The 18,976-nt window shown below is 41.5% G+C and overlaps 1 protein-coding gene and 1 pseudogene across 1 annotated transcript; one reads left to right on the top strand and one right to left on the bottom strand.

Moving 5' to 3' along the window:
- LOC8079509 lies at positions 6,315-7,978 on the top strand (annotated as a pseudogene).
- Positions 13,528-14,078, bottom strand: LOC110433468. The gene is made up of 2 exons (XM_021455655.1): positions 13,985-14,078; positions 13,528-13,846 (listed from the first exon to the last, which is right to left on the bottom strand). Exons 1-2 carry the CDS (start codon positions 14,061-14,063, stop codon positions 13,596-13,598), a joined length of 330 nt encoding a protein of 109 aa, XP_021311330.1. The 5' UTR covers positions 14,064-14,078; the 3' UTR covers positions 13,528-13,595.

Raw genomic sequence — 18,976 nt, 5'->3', positions numbered from 1 at the left:
CATTAAATGTATATAAAAAATAAACTAATTACACAGTTCGGTTGAAAATCGCGAGACAAATCTTTTAAGCCTAGTTACTCCATGATTAGCCTTAAGTGCTACAGTAAATCGCATGTGCTAATGACAGATTAATTATGCTTAATAGATTTGTCTTGCAGTTTCCAGACGAGCTATGTAATTTATTTTTTTATTAGTTTCTAAAAACCTCTACCGACATCCTTCCGACAATATCCAATGTGACACCCAAAAAATTTTTATTTCCAATCTAAACAGGGCCTAAACAAAGACGGTAGCAAGAGGCCATACAGTACTGTGCACTGTAGCTAGTGCACACATGTGATTGACCATGACGGTTACATGCAAAGTCCACTTGTTTGGTTACGCTTTTACTACGCGTGTGCATGCAGCCAGGCCGAGGACAGAAATTGATGGTTCCTACATCTACCGCGCATTCAACTCTGCGCAACTCCTGCGCTCCCAGGTGCACGCCACCGGCCGTTTCCGACGGGACAGGGACATGTAATTTTTTTTTGGCAAAATGAACATTTCATTTGTATTTAATAAATATTATTTAATTATAAACTAATCAATTTTAAAATTTTATTTCATAAATTATAAAAAATTATGTAATTATTTATTTATATTTAATATTATATATATATATATCGTGAGATTTGATGTGACGAAACTTTTTTAAAAAGAAATTACATTTTTTTTCTAAAAAAATACATGCCCTACGGCATCATTCCACGTCCCCATGATGTGACATGCCTTGACTTGATCTTGACCACTGACCTGACCTCGTCCTCCCCCCACCCAGACTGTGAGGCCTTGTTTTCTTAAAAAATCAATTTTTTTTTGAGATTTCTTACCGTATCAAATTTTACGGCATATGTATAAAATATTAAATATATATAAAAATAAAAACTAATTACATATTTTACCCGTAAATCGTGAGATAAATTTTTTAAACCTAGTTACTCTATGATTGGACAATGTTTATCAAATAAAAGCTAAAATGCTATAGTGTCAAAATCCAAAAAAAAATTGATCTAAACAAAGCCTGAAGTAATGATATTTTTTTCTTCTAATAAGGCCTTGTTTAGTTCATCCAAAAATCAAAAACTTTTTCAAGATTCCCCGTCACATAGAATCTTGCGGCACATGCATGAAACATTAAATATAGATAAAAATAAAAACTAATTGTATAATTTGTCTGTAAATCGCGAGACGAATCGATTAAGCCTAGTTACTTCATAATTAAATAATATTTGTCAAATAAAAACAAAATTGCTTTAATATCAAAATCCAAAAGCTTTTTCGATCTAAACAAGACCTAATTTAACATCAGTAAAAGAATCGACATACTGGATGAGTAGTTGACCTATTATGCCAGAGACAAATGCTGCCGCCACTAACCGTAAATTGGTCTAGCTGCACTCAACTACGGAGTATACAACACACACAACTACTACTGCTTACAGTAAGCAGCAGTCCTCACTAGCCAGTTGAGCAAAGCAGTTAACACGGTGGACACAAGTATTGGCCTTAAACGGACATGTAGCCTTGCTAATAAAGGAAATTGCAGCTTCACTATTCTTCAAAGTTTTCAGGTAGAGGGAGTACCCTAAAAATTTCCAGAGCTATCCTTGTGGAATAGTACTCGTTGACAGGTGCATGCGTGCACGTTCTGACGCACGCATGTAGGATCTTTCAGGCCTCGCCCTTTTAGGCCGAGGATCTCCAACAGTTTGCTAAAACACTTGCTATCTCATAAATTTTGGCAAATCAACGATAAAAACTCTCTCCAACAGTTTGCTAAACATGTTTGCTAAAAACCTAGACTTGCTATCCTACTCATCCGCGCGCACTTCTACACGCGCGGACTCGCCGCGTATCTCATCCGCGCGCGGTTCGTTGCTGCAGAGCTGCTGCCGTGCTTGCTGCTGCCCTGCTGCTGCTGGCGTGCTGCTGCTGCCTGCTGCTGAGCTGCTGGCGTGCTGCTGCTGCCTGCTGCTGAGCTGCTGGCGTGCTGCTGCTGCCTGCTGCTGAGCTGCTGGCGTGCTGCTGCCCTGCTGAGCTGCATGCTGCTGCTGCCTGCTGCTGTGCTGCTGCTGCCCTGCTGAGCTGCGTGCTGCTGCTGCTGAGCTGCTGGCGTGCTGCTGTCTTCTTTAGTTTCAAAAATTTTCAAGATTTTCCATCATATCGAATTTTACGTCTCATGTATGATGCATCAAATATACATGAAAACAAAAACTAATTGCACAGTTTATATGTAAATCGCGAGACGAATCTTTTAAGTCCAGTTACTTTATAATTGGACAATGTTTGTCAAATAAAAACGAAAGTGCTACAGTGTCAAAATCTAAAAAAATTTGCGAACTGAACAAAGTGAAAGAGTGTCCAAAGTGTTCGAAAGCTAAATAAAATCTGCTGCCGCACGGAGGCGACGTCTAGACGTCAGGCACGGGCCACAGATAGATGGGTGTTGGTAGTTGGGGTGTGGGCCTTCTTTTCTTTTAATTTGGCAAGTCTAAATGGCAAACTATTGGAGATAGTCATTTTTTTCACTTGCCAAATCTTTTACCAAGTTATCAAAACTTAAAATATGGCAAATAAATTTTAGCAAACTGTTGGAGATGCTCGTTCCTTAAAAATTTTGCAAAATTTTTTCAGATTTTCCGTCACATCGAATTTTTAGACGTATGCATGAAGTATTAAATATAGATAAAAATAAAAACTAATTACACAGTTTGGTCGGAAATTACTAGACGAATCTTTTAAGCCTAGTTAGTCTATAATTGGACAATATTTGTCAAATACAAACGAAAGTGCTACTATTCATATTTTGCAAAAAAATTTGAAAGTAAACACGGCCTTACTGTCCCAATTTCAAGTTTTCACCTGCATAGAAGTTGGCCATGGACGGGCCACGGTTACGAGCGCAGCAAGCAAAGCGAGCAGGCGAGCGCCGCGACCCTGTCTCCTTCTCCCCAGCTCAGTCGCCCAAAGCATAAATTCCCCAGCTCCAGCTCAACAGCCGCCCACTCGCCCTCCCATGGCGAGCCATCTCCTTCTCCCTCTTCTCTGTCTCGCATAAAAAAGTTCTCCCGTACCAACAAAATGTCTATTGGAAGCAACGAGCTCATAACACATGGTTAACTAAGGGGGATCGGAATACTGGTTTTTTCCATGCCTTCGCCTCTAAAAGGAAAAGGAAGAATTATGTCAAGAAGCTAAGGAATGAAGCTGGAGATGTGATAATAGGGGATCAACTAAAGAGTTTTATTGCTAATCAATATCAACAGTTGTTTCTCTCAGCTGTAGGTGCCCATTTTGATGAGGTACTGGATTGTGTTGATCGTAGAGTCACACGAGAAATGAATAAAGACTTATTGCTGCCTTTTACAGGAGATGAAATTTGGAATGCCCTTGACAACATAGGTGATTTAAAAGCTCCCGGTGCCGATGGTATTCCCTCTATTTTCTATAAGAAATTTTGGTCTGTGGTTGGGGACCAAGTGAAAAAAGAAGTGCTTGCTGTTCTTAATGGGGGACCAATTCCAGAAGGCTGGAATGATACTATCATTGTGCTGATCCCAAAAACTAATACACCGCAAATGCTTAAGGATCTTCGACCTATTAGTTTGTGCAATGTGCTTTATAAGCTTATATCAAAGGTTCTAGCAAATAGATTAAAGAAGATCCTGCCCAATATTATATCCAACTCTCAAAGTGCCTTTGTCCCAGGCAGATTAATCACAGATAATGTTTTGCTGGCTTATGAAATAGTGCATCATTTAAAATCTATAAAGAAGGGTGCTGGGGGTCTCGCTGCCATCAAGTTAGACATGAGCAAAGCTTATGATAGAGTAGAATGGAGCTTCTTGGAGAATATGATGAGGAAAATGGGATTCGATGAGAAATGGGTTCAACTTATTATGAAATGTGTTACTACAGTCACTTATAAAATTAAAGTAAATGATTCTTACACTCAAAAAATATTCCCTCAAAGGGGATTAAGACAAGGTGACCCCCTCTCACCTTATTTGTTTATTATTTGTGCAGAAGGACTATCAGCTATGTTACAGAAAGCAGAACAAAAGGGAAAGATTGAAGGTATTAAGATATGTCGGGGTGCACCTAAAGTTAATCACTTGTTTTTCGCTGATGACTCCTTGATTCTAATGAGGGCGAGGGCAAGTGATGCACTGGAACTCAGACGTATACTGGACGTTTATGAAAAGGCTTCTGGACAGGTTATTAATAAAGAAAAATCATCAATGATGTTCAGTCCTAATACTGGACAACATGATAGGAGCCTTATGAGATCAAATCTATCAATCACCGATGAAGCTAGCACTGAAAAATATTTGGGGTTACCTGTCAACATTGGGAAATCAAGGAAAAAACCTTTTGAATACATAAAAAGGAAGATATGGAGCAGAATCCAAGGCTGGCAAGAGAAACTTCTTTCAAAAGCTGGGAAGGAAATTCTTATCAAAGCTGTGGCGCAGTCCATCCCAACTTATGCCATGTCTTGTTTTGATCTGACTAAAGGTTTATGCGATGAATTGAGTAGTATCATTGGGAGGTACTGGTGGAGCCAGCAGGATAAAGCAAATAAAATACATTGGATTAGTTGGGAAAAATTAACCCAATCAAAGGAAAAGGGGGGTCTTGGTTTTAGGGACCTCCATTTATTCAACTTGGCTATGCTTAGTCGACAAGCATGGAGACTGCTTACTAATCCAGACTCATTATGTGGACAGGTACTAAAGGCAAGATATTTTCCACATTCTGATATTCTCCATTGTTCACCTAGACCTCGTATATCATACACATGGAGAAGTATTCTAAAAGGGGTTGCTTTGTTGAAAGAGGGGATTATTTGGCGAATTGGTAATGGTAAAAATGTGAAAATTTGGGAGCACCCATGGATACCAAAGGGCATCACAAGGAAACCAATTACACCACGGGGAGCTTCTTTATTGACTAGAGTGAATGAGCTTATTAACCCAGTGACAGGTGAATGGGACGAACAACTTGTCAATGATTTATTTTGGCCACAAGATGCAGAGGAAATACTCCAAATTCCAATTGATGAGCATATGGAGGATTGGCTAGCATGGCATTTTGATGCTACAGGACTATTTTCAGTAAAATCAGCCTATAAACTTGCTGTATCAATTAGAGATGCTGACAGAGGTGACGATGCATCATCGTCAAAGAATGAAGTAGGTGAAGAGGGTCATTTTAATTGGATTAAAATATGACAGCTTAAAGTCCCCAATAAAATTAAGATGTTCATATGGAGACTAGCCCATAACAGTCTACCAGTAAAGATTAATTTGGCAAGACGTGGGGTACTACTTGATACTATCTGCCCAATGTGCAAAAGACTAGATGAGGATTGTGGACACCTGTTCTTCAAATGTAAGTATGTAAAGAAGTGTTGGCGCCTCATGAATCTGGAGGGTGCTAGAGTAGAGTTAATGAAATGTCAGTCAGGGAAGGAAACTATACAGAAATTATGGGAACTGGATAAGACCATACATTTACATGTCATTGTCTTATTATGGAGATGGTGGTCAGCTAGGAACAAAGTTAATGATGGAGGGAGAATGCAGAGTGAGGCAGAAATTCAAAGTTCGGTCACCTTTTTCTTGATGGAATTTGAAAAATTGAATGCTGATGGAAAGAAAATTCACCCCATGATCACTCGCTCATGGAAACCTCCTCCTGATGGTTTCTATAAGATCAACACTGATGGATCATATAATCTTCATAGCAGGTCTGGAGGATGGGGCTTTGTGATAAGAGATACAAATGGTGACGTATGCTGGGCAGGGGCTGGTAATATCACCCGGGCAGCATCTGCTTTGCAAGCCGAAGCAATTGCGGCATTTAAGGCAATTCAACAGGCTGTTCATCTTGGGATGACACATATTATTCTAGAGATGGATGCCTCGGTACTGGCTTCAACTCTTACCTCAACAAGATTTGACAGAAGCGTTGTGGGGTGTTTAGTACGTAAGATTTAAGATCTCATGCAAATTGAGTTTTCGTCTTGTAATGTTGTTAGCTACAATAGACTTTGTAATAAGGTTGCTGATTGCTTAGCAACCTATGGAGCATGTTTTTTGGCCTCTCGCTCTGATGTGTATTGGTGCCAAGCCCCAGAGTTTGTAACAGAACTTATTAATGACGATTTGCCTGGATGTCATAACTAATGCAGTTGTGTTTCCTTATATAAAAAAAAAAGATCCAGCTAACTTGAACACCCACTCGCCCCCGCCACCCCCGCCCACCCACACACCGCGCCGGCCATGGCGAGCCGTCTCCACCTCCATCTCCTAATCCCTCTTCTCTGTTTCGTGGCCGCGTCCACTGCCTACCACGCCGACCTTGAGCACCCGGTTGCCGGCAGCGACGCGGGCTTCCGCGCCGAGCTTCACCATCCATACGCCGGCAGCTCGCTACCCGTCCACGACATGTGGCGCCGGTCCGCCCGTGCAAGCAAGGCTCGGGTGGCGAGGCTCGAGGCTCGTCTCACGGGCGACATGTCCGTGCCCCTAGCTCGCATCAGCGACGAGGGGTACACGGTTACGATCGGCATCGGCACGCCGCCGCAGCTGCACACCCTCATCGCCGACACCGCCAGCGATCTCACCTGGACGCAGTGCAACCTCTTCAACGACACCGCGAAGCAGGTAGAGCCTCTCTTCGACCCCGCCAAGTCGTCGTCTTTTGCCTTCGTTACCTGCAGTAGTAAGCTATGCACGGAGGACAACCCCGGCACCAAGAGGTGCTCCAACAAGACGTGCCGGTACGTTTACCCGTACGTCAGCGTGGAGGCGGCCGGTGTCCTCGCCTATGAATCATTCACCCTTAGCGACAACAACCAACACATTTGCATGAGCTTTGGCTTCGGTTGCGGTGCGCTCACCGACGGCAACCTTCTCGGTGCCTCCGGCATCTTGGGGATGAGTCCAGCGATCCTGTCAATGGTGTCGCAGCTGGCGATACCCAAGTTTTCCTATTGTCTCACGCCTTACACCGACCGCAAGAGCAGTCCCCTCTTCTTCGGTGCATGGGCTGATCTGGGAAGATACAAGACGACGGGGCCGATTCAAAGTGTGCCTATCTTGAGGGATCCACAGAATCCTTGACATTCTACTACTACGTCCCTTTGGTCGGCCTGTCCCTCGGGACCAGGCGGCTGGACGTGCCGGCGGCTACATTTGCGCTCAAGCAAGGGGGAACTGTGGTGGACTTAGGTTGCACCGTCGGCCAACTCGCGGAGCCGGCGTTCACAGCGTTGAAGGAGGCAGTCCTCCACACACTTAACCTCCCTTTGACGAACAGAACCGTGAAGGACTACAAGGTGTGCTTCGCGCTGCCGAGCGGGGTGGCGATGGGCGCCGTGCAAACTCCGCCGCTGGTTCTGTACTTCGACGGGGGCGCAGACATGGTGCTCCCAAGAGACAACTATTTCCAGGAGCCGACGGCCGGGCTGATGTGCCTGGCGTTGGTCCCCGGTGGGGGTATGTCCATCATCGGCAACGTTCAGCAGCAGAATTTCCACTTGCTCTTTGATGTCCACGACAGCAAGTTCTTATTTGCACCCACGATTTGTGATGACATCTAGACATACGGCAGGCGATTATTAGGTGGATTTGGGAAGGATCGTCGTGCAGATCAAGGACTTAGTTCAGTCCTCTTGTTGTGCTGGGGCCTGGGGCGCTCCCTCCGTGTGTGTGCGTGCGCGCTTGTTCTGTTGGAGTATTTCTCTTCCTTTGCTGTGTTCGTTCCTTTTGTTTGGATCAACCTGTGCTTGTTCTGCGGCTTAGCCAACCGCCTATCCTGACTGTTGTAGTGTAATGACTAGCAATCACAAGTTAATCAATGTTGTTTTGTGGAATCCTGATTGTTGTAGTGTAATGGCTAGCAATCACAAGTTAATCAATGTTGTTTTGTGGAATGTTGTTGGCTAGCAATCACAAGTTAACCAATGTTGTTTTGTGGAATGTTGGTGGCCTCGGTGATCCACCAATTGTAATCATTTCCTGGATGTTTCATTATACGGCATATGGAGTATGAAGAGCTGTTAGATAATGGTTCTGACATGCATGTCCTTCAGTTCCTGTCAATTTTAATGTTAGATTTAAGGATGAGGTCCAACTGTATTACATGGTTTCAATTTAAAGCATCCTTGCTGATGCTGCTGTATTACTCTCTGGTTGCAAGTGAGTAGAAAAATAGATAAATTAGTTGCCACTTTCTCTGCTGTATTACGCGGTTTGCATCAGAGTATTTAGCTGCAAATAACAGCAACCTTCTGTTGCTTGGAGACTCGTACTAATTTTTTGGACTGCAATCTCCTTAGGAATTTCTAAAATATTTGTGATTTCGTCATACTATAAAATTATTCCTTGATCAAATTGAATATGCTGTTTCAGGTCTATGTTGTGGTGGAAGTTAATTTATGTAGTTAAAGCCATGGTAGAGGCCTGAGCCCTGAGGGAACTTGTTTGGGTGACCTCAGACAGAGAGAAAGGGTTGCTGAGTTTCACCATGTTGTTAACTTGAGTTTCATTTATTTATCACACAAGGTGGTGTTTGTCACTATCTTCTCTGCATAACCTTTCCATTTGCTTCTTTATGCAATAGAACATTACCTTGTCTGCCTGTTCTTAGCTTGCGTCGTATTTTGATTGTTCTTAGTTATTTCTCTTCTTGGATCAATAAAAAATGATACATACTGTTTTCTCATAAAAATGTGGAAACAACAAAAAACTGAATAAAAACTAATTAAATCAATTTAAAAATCACCTCACTGAAAAAAATGAAAACGAGCAACAGATCATTCAGATTTGTGTTGCTTGCTTAAAACTCACTAGGAAAACTAGAACGAAATCATAGCGTCTGAAATTAGACATATTTTGTGGCAGGTTTAATGAAACCAAATTAATGTTGTGAATATTGGCGCTAGATCAGTTTTTTAGGTTTAACTCATGGTAGAACTAAAGTGACCTATATGTCAAGAATATTCATATTTTGTTTGTTTTGCAGTAATACAGAGGAAGTAACGTCTTTGCTGATTGATTTTTTATAGCCTTATAAACACAGCATACGTGATATTTGTTGACTGATAATTTAGGTACAGATTAATTATTTAAATTAATATGGTACAGATTAATTATTTAAATTAATATGGTTGTATGTGGAATATATTAACCATACAAGATAGATACTTATATAATGCATTTCTACTAAGTAAGCGAGTTAAAGAGCATGTTATACGTTAGAGAGTAGAAACATAGCATGGCGATCTATATATAGAATCAATTTTCATCTCCAACCATATGAATTTGAGATAGACCTACATATGAATTTGGGAAAGTTGCGGAATATCAAATTCTAAGTTAAATAGCCTAATCCATTAAATAAATTTCAATTCCACCAAAATGAGTGGACAAAAACAACCCCTAAATGAAATGAAAACTAAGACAGAGAACAGACAGAAAGCATGTAAGACAATTATTTAATATTTTAACAAAAAAAACAGGATACATGGAAGCATAATTTATTTATAGCAAAAATGCATGATACATCTCAACGTACGATATTTAATTTGACTCCGGAGTTATCTTAGCATAGCGCGCGTTTGCATGCAAAATGCTAAATATATGATCTAGAGTGCAATTAGGCCCCTTGCAATGGCGGATGGCGCCTCCTGCAGACAGCCCCACACTCGTCATGTGTCAAGTAGCAATCGTTGGGCTTCTCGGAGATCTCGCAGCAGAAGCAAGTACCATTAGGTTGGAATTTGTCACATTTGTACTCCAAGCACACCATCATAAGCTCGTCGCTCTCTCTCTCTCAACTTCTAATGCCGACGTAGAGTTATCTGCAATGAACCTCCTCCTGCCATCGAATAGCTCATGAGGACGACCTGCAGAATTTGATTATATTTCCGTGCTCATCATTTTATCCATAACTATATATAATACTCACTCTGATCAATAACTATATATATTCAACAATTCTAAGTATATGACATATTTATGTATAGGAACGAATACTTACACTGTGCATGCATTGCTAGGGATCCGAAAAGAATAGCGCCCAAGAACATGGTCGCCATCATGCTGTTCCGCCTCATCATGGAGATCAGATCAGGCTCAGAATATATGGAGTACTTTTTTTGACATGAGAATACATGGACTTGAGCGAGAACACTATATAGAGGTTGGACGTGATGTATGCACGGCACTAATTGATTTTTTTTTCCTTGAAACTCGGCATTGATTACTCCTAAATATCAGCGATTCACACTTTCACAGCTATACTAGCATACTGCCATATTGTGTTTGAATATATGTTTTCCAATTTCATTTATTTCCGTTTCCTCAGTGCTGCATGTCCGCATGCATAGTCTTTGCCGCACTAGGAGCTATCTCTCGAGGATTTTACATTTACCGTGTGTTACAAACTTACAATCCATATATTTTTTGAACTATTAAAGTTTTTTTTATGTATGTAACAAACAGACGTGTCAATTAACACTGTATATAAAGTAACTCAAAAATAATAACCTGCAGCAAAACCATTCGTGATTCGACTAATGATACACAAAATGGCATCATGATTTGAGAATTTTATCACGTGACTGGTTAATTAATTTTGAAAAGGAGGTCATTAACAATATAGCATGCACCAACAAATTTTAAAATTTGAATTGTTAGCTAATTGCATACTACCTGTGTTCTAAATTATAATATGTAATATTACTAGACATAACTATGAATCTAAAAAAATCAAAATGTCTTATAATTTGGAATGGAGAAAATATATTTGTCTAGTAATATTATTGATTAGGAGATCATGATACGGAAATGATACTAGTATTTGATTCAGAGTTGGAAGTATTGTTTCAAATGATCATGATTTTGTTGCAAAATAGGAGTAGTGATGCACAAAACAAGATAATGATTGGAGAATTATTGCATGATGATTTGTTAATTAATTTCTAAAAAAAGGAGGTGATTAACAATATAGCATGAACCAGAAAATATCAAACTTTGAATTGTTAGCTAATTATATATACTCCTATATATGCCTAGTAATATTATTAATTAGGACACTATGGCACCGACATGATACTACTATTTGATTCAAATTTGGGAATATTGTTTCAAACAAGCATAATTTTCTTGGGAATAAATATATGGTCCAAGATAAATCAACCCGTAATGGCAAGTTTCTGATACCGTGCCAAGTTAAATCAAGCGAGATTTAGTACATGATGAAAGAAGGTGATTGAGGGCCTATTTGGATCACGGCTTGATTATTATAATCAGGACTATGCATATAATTATTTATTATAATCGAGATATAGATTATAATAATTAGAGTGTTTGGCTCAATGGATTAAGATGATTGATTATGGTTGGTTAAAGAGAAATTTTTATTTTATCCTTTATAGTTTGGCAAGTTGAATAATTAATTAGAGACAAGTTAAAGGGCCTAGCGGTTGGAGGGCCCGACAGCAGTGACCGTGCGCCATGGCTGACGTGGATCCAGCGCAAGGAGGCATGTCCCACATCCTCTCTCCTCTCTCAAATCCAAGGCAGATCCGTCCCTCACCCTGCCTCCCTTATAGATCAGTGACAACTGTCGACGAAATATGGTCGGCAGTCTACCTAGGGTATGTCCAAGATAGTAGATTGTCGGTAGACAGGTGCGCAAACTACGAACTAGATGGTAATGCAAGACACAGACAAAGATTTTATCCAAGTTCAACCACCGTGAGGGCGTAATACCTACGTCATACGTCTGATTGTATTGATGATGAATTGAGTTGATGGGGTCCCCTGCCCCACCTTATATAGTCCAGAGGGCAAGGTTACAAATATGAAAACTAATCCTAGTCGGTTATAATTGTAGTAGATAGTTGGATACCAATTTCGATCCTATCCGACAATGACTTTGCTTGATCTCCACATCTGGCACCTTCTTTACGCAGAACTCCAAGCAGATTGATCAAGCCACGAATCATCTTGTAATGGGCCAATCCTTTCAACCCAATTCTAGTTGTAAGGGTATAGAAGTTTATAGCCCCAAAACGATGGTAACAGGGGTCTGTAGCGATCTCCTCTAGCAGTGGCGGTGAACGCGGATCGAGATCTGGTGATGGCAAGCTGGCCTCCTCCACTTCTGGCCATGGCGGGCGACATCCAAGAGGTGCAAGAGAGTCCGGATCTGGTGGGCTTGCGCGGGGGGAGGCCTCAACCGACGGCCTCACACGCGTTGGGACCGGATCTGGCGGTGGCATGCGTGGGGATCCTCGGGTGGGTTGTAAGCGGGCTTTGGTGGGCTTGTGACGGGCTGCGAGTCACCGACTCGCCGGTGAGCTCGCTAGGGAGTTTTTTATTTTTCTAAAATCATTTACGCAAACAGACAAAAGTGCACACCTCGTTTAATAAGTGTTACTCGAGGTGATTATCTTAATATACACCTCCGTTAAGGGATTAATCGAGGTGGGCAAAGCATCCACCTCCGTAGGTTTCTCTTAAGGGTGACCTTTGGATGGAGGCAGTTACTTTGCCCGCCTCCATTAATCGAAAGCGACCGCTTCCAATAATAATAATGTAGTAGTGGCTCTAATGCCACCCTCTATCATCCCCACCACCTGGCTAGACTACCTCCCTCGAGCCCCTTATCTTCTAAGAGCATCTCCAACAGTTATGCAATTGGAATTTGCCATTTGTTGGAATTTGCCAAGTCCCTAAATATTTTCCAGATAATAAAATGACCAATCAATCACCGTGATCACCTCTCTAGTCTACGGATCTTTTATGCAGAAACCACGTGGATAAAAAACTTCAAAAAGCAAAGGCAGCCCAGCTCTTGCTCGTGATTGGGGCGACCTGGTGGTCAGGCCACCAGGGCGTTAGGCTTGTGCTTGCGCGTTTGTTGTGACGACGGCGGCGACCAGGCGACAGCGACCTAACGCATCTGCACGGCAGGGCAGCGACTGCCGGCAGTGTGGCTGTGCATCCAGACTGCAGGCCCATCTTGCGCGTGCGTGCTTGCAGAAGCAGCAGCGACTGGGCGCGGCGGGCATCAGCATGGCCTCCTCGGTCACGAGCAGCCGCATGTGAGGCGGGCGTCAAGTGGTGGTGGCGTTGCGAGGTGGGTGTGCGGCGAGATGGATTGGCGAGTCGGCGTCGAGCCTGTGCGGGCACGCTTGAGCCCGGTGTCCTCCACGCATGTGTGCTTGCAGCAGTATCGACCGGGCATGGCAGTCGGCATATCTGCGAGCCGAGGCAGGTCGCAAGCGATTAGATTTGAATGAATAGATGATATTTGTTGACAGATTTCCTTGATCAATCTAAATGAAATGAAACTAAGACAGAGAACACGCAGAAAGCATGTGAGACAATTATTTATATTTCAACAAAAAATAAAGAAAACGTAATTTATTTACAGCAAAAATGCATGACACATCTCAACGTCCATATTTAATTTGACTCTGATCCGGACTAATCTTAACATAGCACGCATTTGCATCCAAAATGCTAAATGATCTAAGTACAATTGGGCCCCTTGCAATATCTGCAGTTCGCCACACACTCGTGATGTGTCAAGAAGCAGCCGTTGGTAAAGTTGACCTCGCAGCAGAAGCAAGTACCATTAGGTTGGAATTTATCGCACTTGTACTCCAAGCACACCATCAAAAGCTCGTCGTTCTTTTTCTCAACGTCTAATGGCGATGTAGAGTTATTGGCAATGGTGTCAACAGACCTCCTCCTGGCATCCAATAGCTCATGAGGACGACCTGCAAAATTTGATTTAATTACATGGTTATCATATCATTTTATAAATATATAGAGCTATATATATAATATTCACCTTGATCAAGTAAAACTATATATATTCAACAATCCAAATATGAGATATAGGAACGAATACTTACACTGTGCTTGCATTGCTAGGGATCCGAAAAGAATAGCGCCCAAGAACATGGTCGCCATCATGCCGTTGTTCCGCTTCATCACGGTCAAGGGAGGGAGATCAAGACCGGGCGCAGAATGTACGGACTTGAGCGACCAGGAGAACATTATATAGAGGTTGGACGTGCTGCATGCACGGCACTAATTGATTTGTTTTAAGAAAGAATGGGCACTAATTGATTATTCCTAAATATCAGCGATTCGCACTTTCACAGCTACTAGCATACTGCCATATATATATTGTGTTTGAATGTTTTCTAATTTCATTTCCGTTTCCTGATCAGTGCTGCATGTCCGCATGCATAGTCTTCGTCGCGCTAGGAGCAAGCTCTCGAGAATTTTACATTTGCCAGTCGGAAAAAAAAAGGAGGATTTTACATTTACCGTGTGTTACAATTCATATATTTTTTGAACTATTAAAGTTTTATTTTTATGCATGTAATTGTTGGTCGCTGCATTCGGCTATAGGTTGGGTGGATTCAGAAAACTCATGTGGGGAAGTACAATTCTATCCTTTTAACTTAGTTTAGATCTAGTTCTTGGCCCACTAATTTTTAGTTTCGGGCCACGACTTAAGTTCCACCGAATTAGTTCTTTTTAATTTTTAACCATTCGATCTAATCGAATGAAAGGTTCTTATTATTCCTAAGTGCTGTAAAATTTCTCTATAAGTAATTCAAAAGAATAACCTACAACCGAACTATTCGTGATTCGAGTAATGATACACAAAACAAGATCATGATTTGAGAATTAACGTGTGGCTAATTAATTCTGAAAAAAAATAATTAAGGTCATTAACAATACAACATGCACCAGCAAATATTCAACTTTGAGTTAGCTAATTATATAATCTACGCCTAGTAATTTTATTAATTAGGCGGAAAGGATACTAGTATTTGATTCAAGTTTGAGTATTAGGAAGGCCAAGTCTAAACTACCGCAGTTCCAGCTAGGGTTGAAAGTGGTATGGATAATCCTCTGCTGCGATCTATTTTGAATCCGAATTTAAAGGATATGAATAAATATTTTTAATATCCATGCGGATATGGATAATTCAAATCCTATTATAGGCGGATGCGGTGTAGGATATGGGATTGGTAAAATCTGACGGATATGGATTATCTGATAATTGAACATGGATTATCCGACCCTTATAATAGGATATCCGAATATTTCAAGGAGCACAAGTGAAAAGAATATAAGTCAGTCTAACCCATGACACAAGCATTATTATATTATAGCCCACAACAAAGCTCGTCTAATGAAAGAATTCTACCAAAGTGAAGGACTAGTACAAGGCAAAAGAGTGAAGACAAAGTTTTCTCTAATTAAGAATATTTACTTATTTCACATATTTTTTCTACTCTTAAATTCAAACGGCTAAGGCCTTGTTTAGATACACCCAAAAACCCAAAATTTTACAAGATTCTCCGTCACATCAAATCTTGCGGCACATGCATGAAGTATTAAATATAGATAAAAAGAATAACTAATTGTACAGTTTATCTGTAAATCACAAGACGAAACTTTCAAGCCTAGTTACTCCATAATTGGACAATGTTTGTCAAATAAAAACAAAAATGCTACAGTGTCAAAATCCAAATCCTTTTTGCATCTAAACAAGGCCTAACTTGTATTAAATTTTTGAGATCTTAAATTGAAGTGGTGGATTGATGGTGATTATTTTGTGTTGCACAACTGTTTTACGACTTTGGTTAATGAATTGTTTCTCATCATAAAAAATAACACGTAAGCACATATTATCCGACTTTAAAAAGTCCGCTTCCGCTCCAATACCAGTCTGAATCCGTACCATTTCCGACATCCTAAAAATTCCATATTCGTATCTGAGTCCGGATGATATCTGATCCGCTCCGAATCCGATCAAGAAAAAAGATTAGAATATAGAAAAGCTATTATCCGCTCCGATCCGATCCGTTTTCATCCTAGTTCCAGCAAACCAGCTGCCAGGGCCACTCCGATCTGGTCAGACCAGGCACCCCACCCATCCTTGCGTGTTGAAATGGCAGGCACCCAGCCTCACTCGAGTCGGCTGTGTCCAGATTAAAAAAAAAGAAAAGAAAAAACCTCCTCTCTCTCATGTCCCGACCTTAGCAGCCGGGATACGGGAACATGGGCACGTTCCCCGTTCCGGAAACTTCGTCCCGAAACGTGGAACGGGAACATCATGGAACATCGTTCCCAAATGCGGTGGAACACGAATCATATATAGGATCAATCATAGGAACGTCAGTCCCAAGCGACTATGGAACTTCGTGGTGTGTGTGCATACTGCGCCGTGCCCGTCCGTGAGCGGTCGGCGAAAAATCTAGATGGTGATTGACTCATTGGCCTAGACCTGCAATGAGCCTTAAGGTTGGAGTTGGACAGCCCTAAATGAAACAAAAATACAATAGTAAATTATATCACGCTAGGAATCGAACTTATTTGGTTCAAAACAACACGTAAAACTACCTGAGCCAACCACTACGTCCCAAACACGTTTCTTTAGAAAGTGGAACGCGTTCCGCAACTTAAAGGAACGAGACGAAGCTATATACCCCCTACGTTCCCCCTACGTTCCATAGTTTATGAGAATATCGTACCGCGTACCACGTTCCCGTACCACGTACCTTATGTTCCGGGAACTTGGCTCCTAAGGTCCCGACGCACGACGCTGATCCCTCCACACCACGGCTGGCGTCGGCAGCTCCGACAGGCGACAACCTAGCGCCCCCTCACCTCCAGGATCCCGGCGCCCCTTCCCACCACGACCTGTGGCAGCAGCTCTGGCATCCTGACGTCTCCTCTCCCACCACGGCTCATGGCGGTACCCCTCCATGGCCCGGGCAGCAGAGCTGTGCCCCCCTCCTCACCCCGTGGTGCTGGCGGCATCCAAACCACTTGTGATGGGGCTTCCCTACCAACAGCGAGAGTCCGAGCTCAGGAAGGCCGGCAGGTTCTCCGCTAGTAGTAAAACCTAGCTAGATTTTAAGTTCAACTCATGGTAGAAAGAAATCAACCTAGCATATTTTATTTTGTGGGAGGAATAAAGAGGAAGAAAGCTCCCTTTCCACTTTGTCCTCTTCAGGTGCTCACCAGTTTGAACTGTATTGTTCCAAATCATCACACAAAAGATTATTTTCAGAGGTAAGCTAGTGTCCCAAATATATTTCATTCGTTCAGCAACCACCATCAAAATGTCATCATTCTATACATATATATAGAGAGAGAGATCTTATGGAGAATTTGCTAGAGGCTCCAAGCTTCCATATAACCCTATGCTTCTCCTCACTAGCCACTCCACATTTTCTAAAGACACCATTAGTTTCTCCCATTCCTCTAAATACTCGACTTGAAGGTTTCTCCTATACTCCAAGTTCCACTCTTGCTTCTTCATATCAACTTCTGACTGTCTATTTACCCTAAACGACCTTGGATACAAAATCCTTAAAGGACATTCTAACCACAAATCATGCCAGAATCTCACCCGTGATCCATCATTTTCATCCTTCCATCCCGTGGCTTTCTCTTACCAACCTTTTGCCTGATCTATTTAGTCTTATAAACACAGCATCCATACACATATACATGTTGTATGATATTTTCTCATTGCATTCTTTTATCAATTCTAGACAAAACAAAGACAGAGAACACGCAGAGGTGAAATATAAAGCATGATCAATATTTATATTCCAACAAAAAACATGGAAACATTTATTTGTAGCAAAAATGCATGATACATCTCAAGATACGATATTTGACTCCAAAATGATTTTAGTTTTAGGATCCGGCAACTTCTTATACTGCATAGTGTACGTTTACATATCCAAATGCTTTACCGCTTGACAGTTGTAAGCCATGGCTAAGTCCTAATGCATGGTCAACAATTGGGCCCCTTGCAACGGTGGCAGTTATCCACACACTCGTCATGTGTCGAGTAGCAATCGTTGTCCTTAGAGATCTCACAGCAGAAGCAAGTACCATTAGGTTCGAAGTCATTGCATTGGTACTTCAAGCACACCATAAGCTTGTCGCTCTTTCTCTCATCTTCTAATGACCATGTAGAGTTGGCAATGGTATCGACGACGACAGACCTCCTCCTGCCATCCAATAGCTGATGAGGACGACCTGCGGAATTTCCATGCTCATCAACATTTCGTCGATAATAACTAGTATAATACTCACTCTGATCTCGCACATAGGCAAATTCAACAGCACTTACATTGTGTTTGCATTGTTAGGGATCCGAAAAGCATAGCACACAAGAACATGGTCGTCGTCATGCTATTGCGCTTCATATTTTTGGATCTTTGCAACTGAAGTGTATTGACACACGCAAGGCCGGAAGTGGGCAACAACGAGGAGGGAGATCAGAATATATGGACTTAAGCGCGAGATGAGGATACCATATATAGAGGTATATAGAATGTGCTGCATGCCCGGCACTGATTGATCATTAGCGTGTGACAGCTCCTATGTGTCTTAGAATGCTTTGTGCTGCATGTCCGCATGCATATAGTTTTTGTCGCGCTAGGAGCTGTCGAGGCTGTACATTTACCGTGAGTAATGCTTCGCAATCCATATCAATTTTTTTTCAAACTATTATTAAAAAAATCACTTTTATGTGACACACAATCGTGTTAATTAACACCACATATTTCAAAAGTAATGATGATGCATAAACACGGTCTTGATTTGAGAATTATGTGATTAGTTAATGCTGAAAGGGAGGTGTTAACAATATGATGATACAGCATGCATGAGCAAATATCCAACACTTTGAATCTTTAGCTAATTATTTTTGTCTTGCAATACTATTAGGACACTTATATGATATAGAAATGGCACTATTGGATTCGGACTTGGGAGTAGTTAAAAAGATCATGATTTTGTTGCGAAATATATAGGGAAGAGACATTGTATGTATACAGTCACGCGCAATCTACAAATTT

The sequence above is a fragment of the Sorghum bicolor genome, chromosome 3 (genome assembly GCF_000003195.3).
Source record: "Sorghum bicolor cultivar BTx623 chromosome 3, Sorghum_bicolor_NCBIv3, whole genome shotgun sequence".
In the NCBI taxonomy this organism is placed as follows: Eukaryota; Viridiplantae; Streptophyta; class Magnoliopsida; order Poales; family Poaceae; genus Sorghum; species Sorghum bicolor.
Note: the sequence above shows the minus strand (reverse complement) of the source record. Positions and strands in the feature narration are given on the sequence as shown.

What these genes read in the sequence shown, in the direction of transcription:
- LOC110433468 (XM_021455655.1), bottom strand. Translation starts at nt 14,063, where the DNA reads ATGAAGCGGAACAACGGCATGATGGCGACCATGTTCTTGGGCGCTATT. An exon ending in CCTAGCAATGCAAGCACAGT is followed by an intron (nt 13,847 to 13,984) that starts GTAAGTATTCGT and finishes CAAATTTTGCAG; the next exon opens with GTCGTCCTCATGAGCTATTG.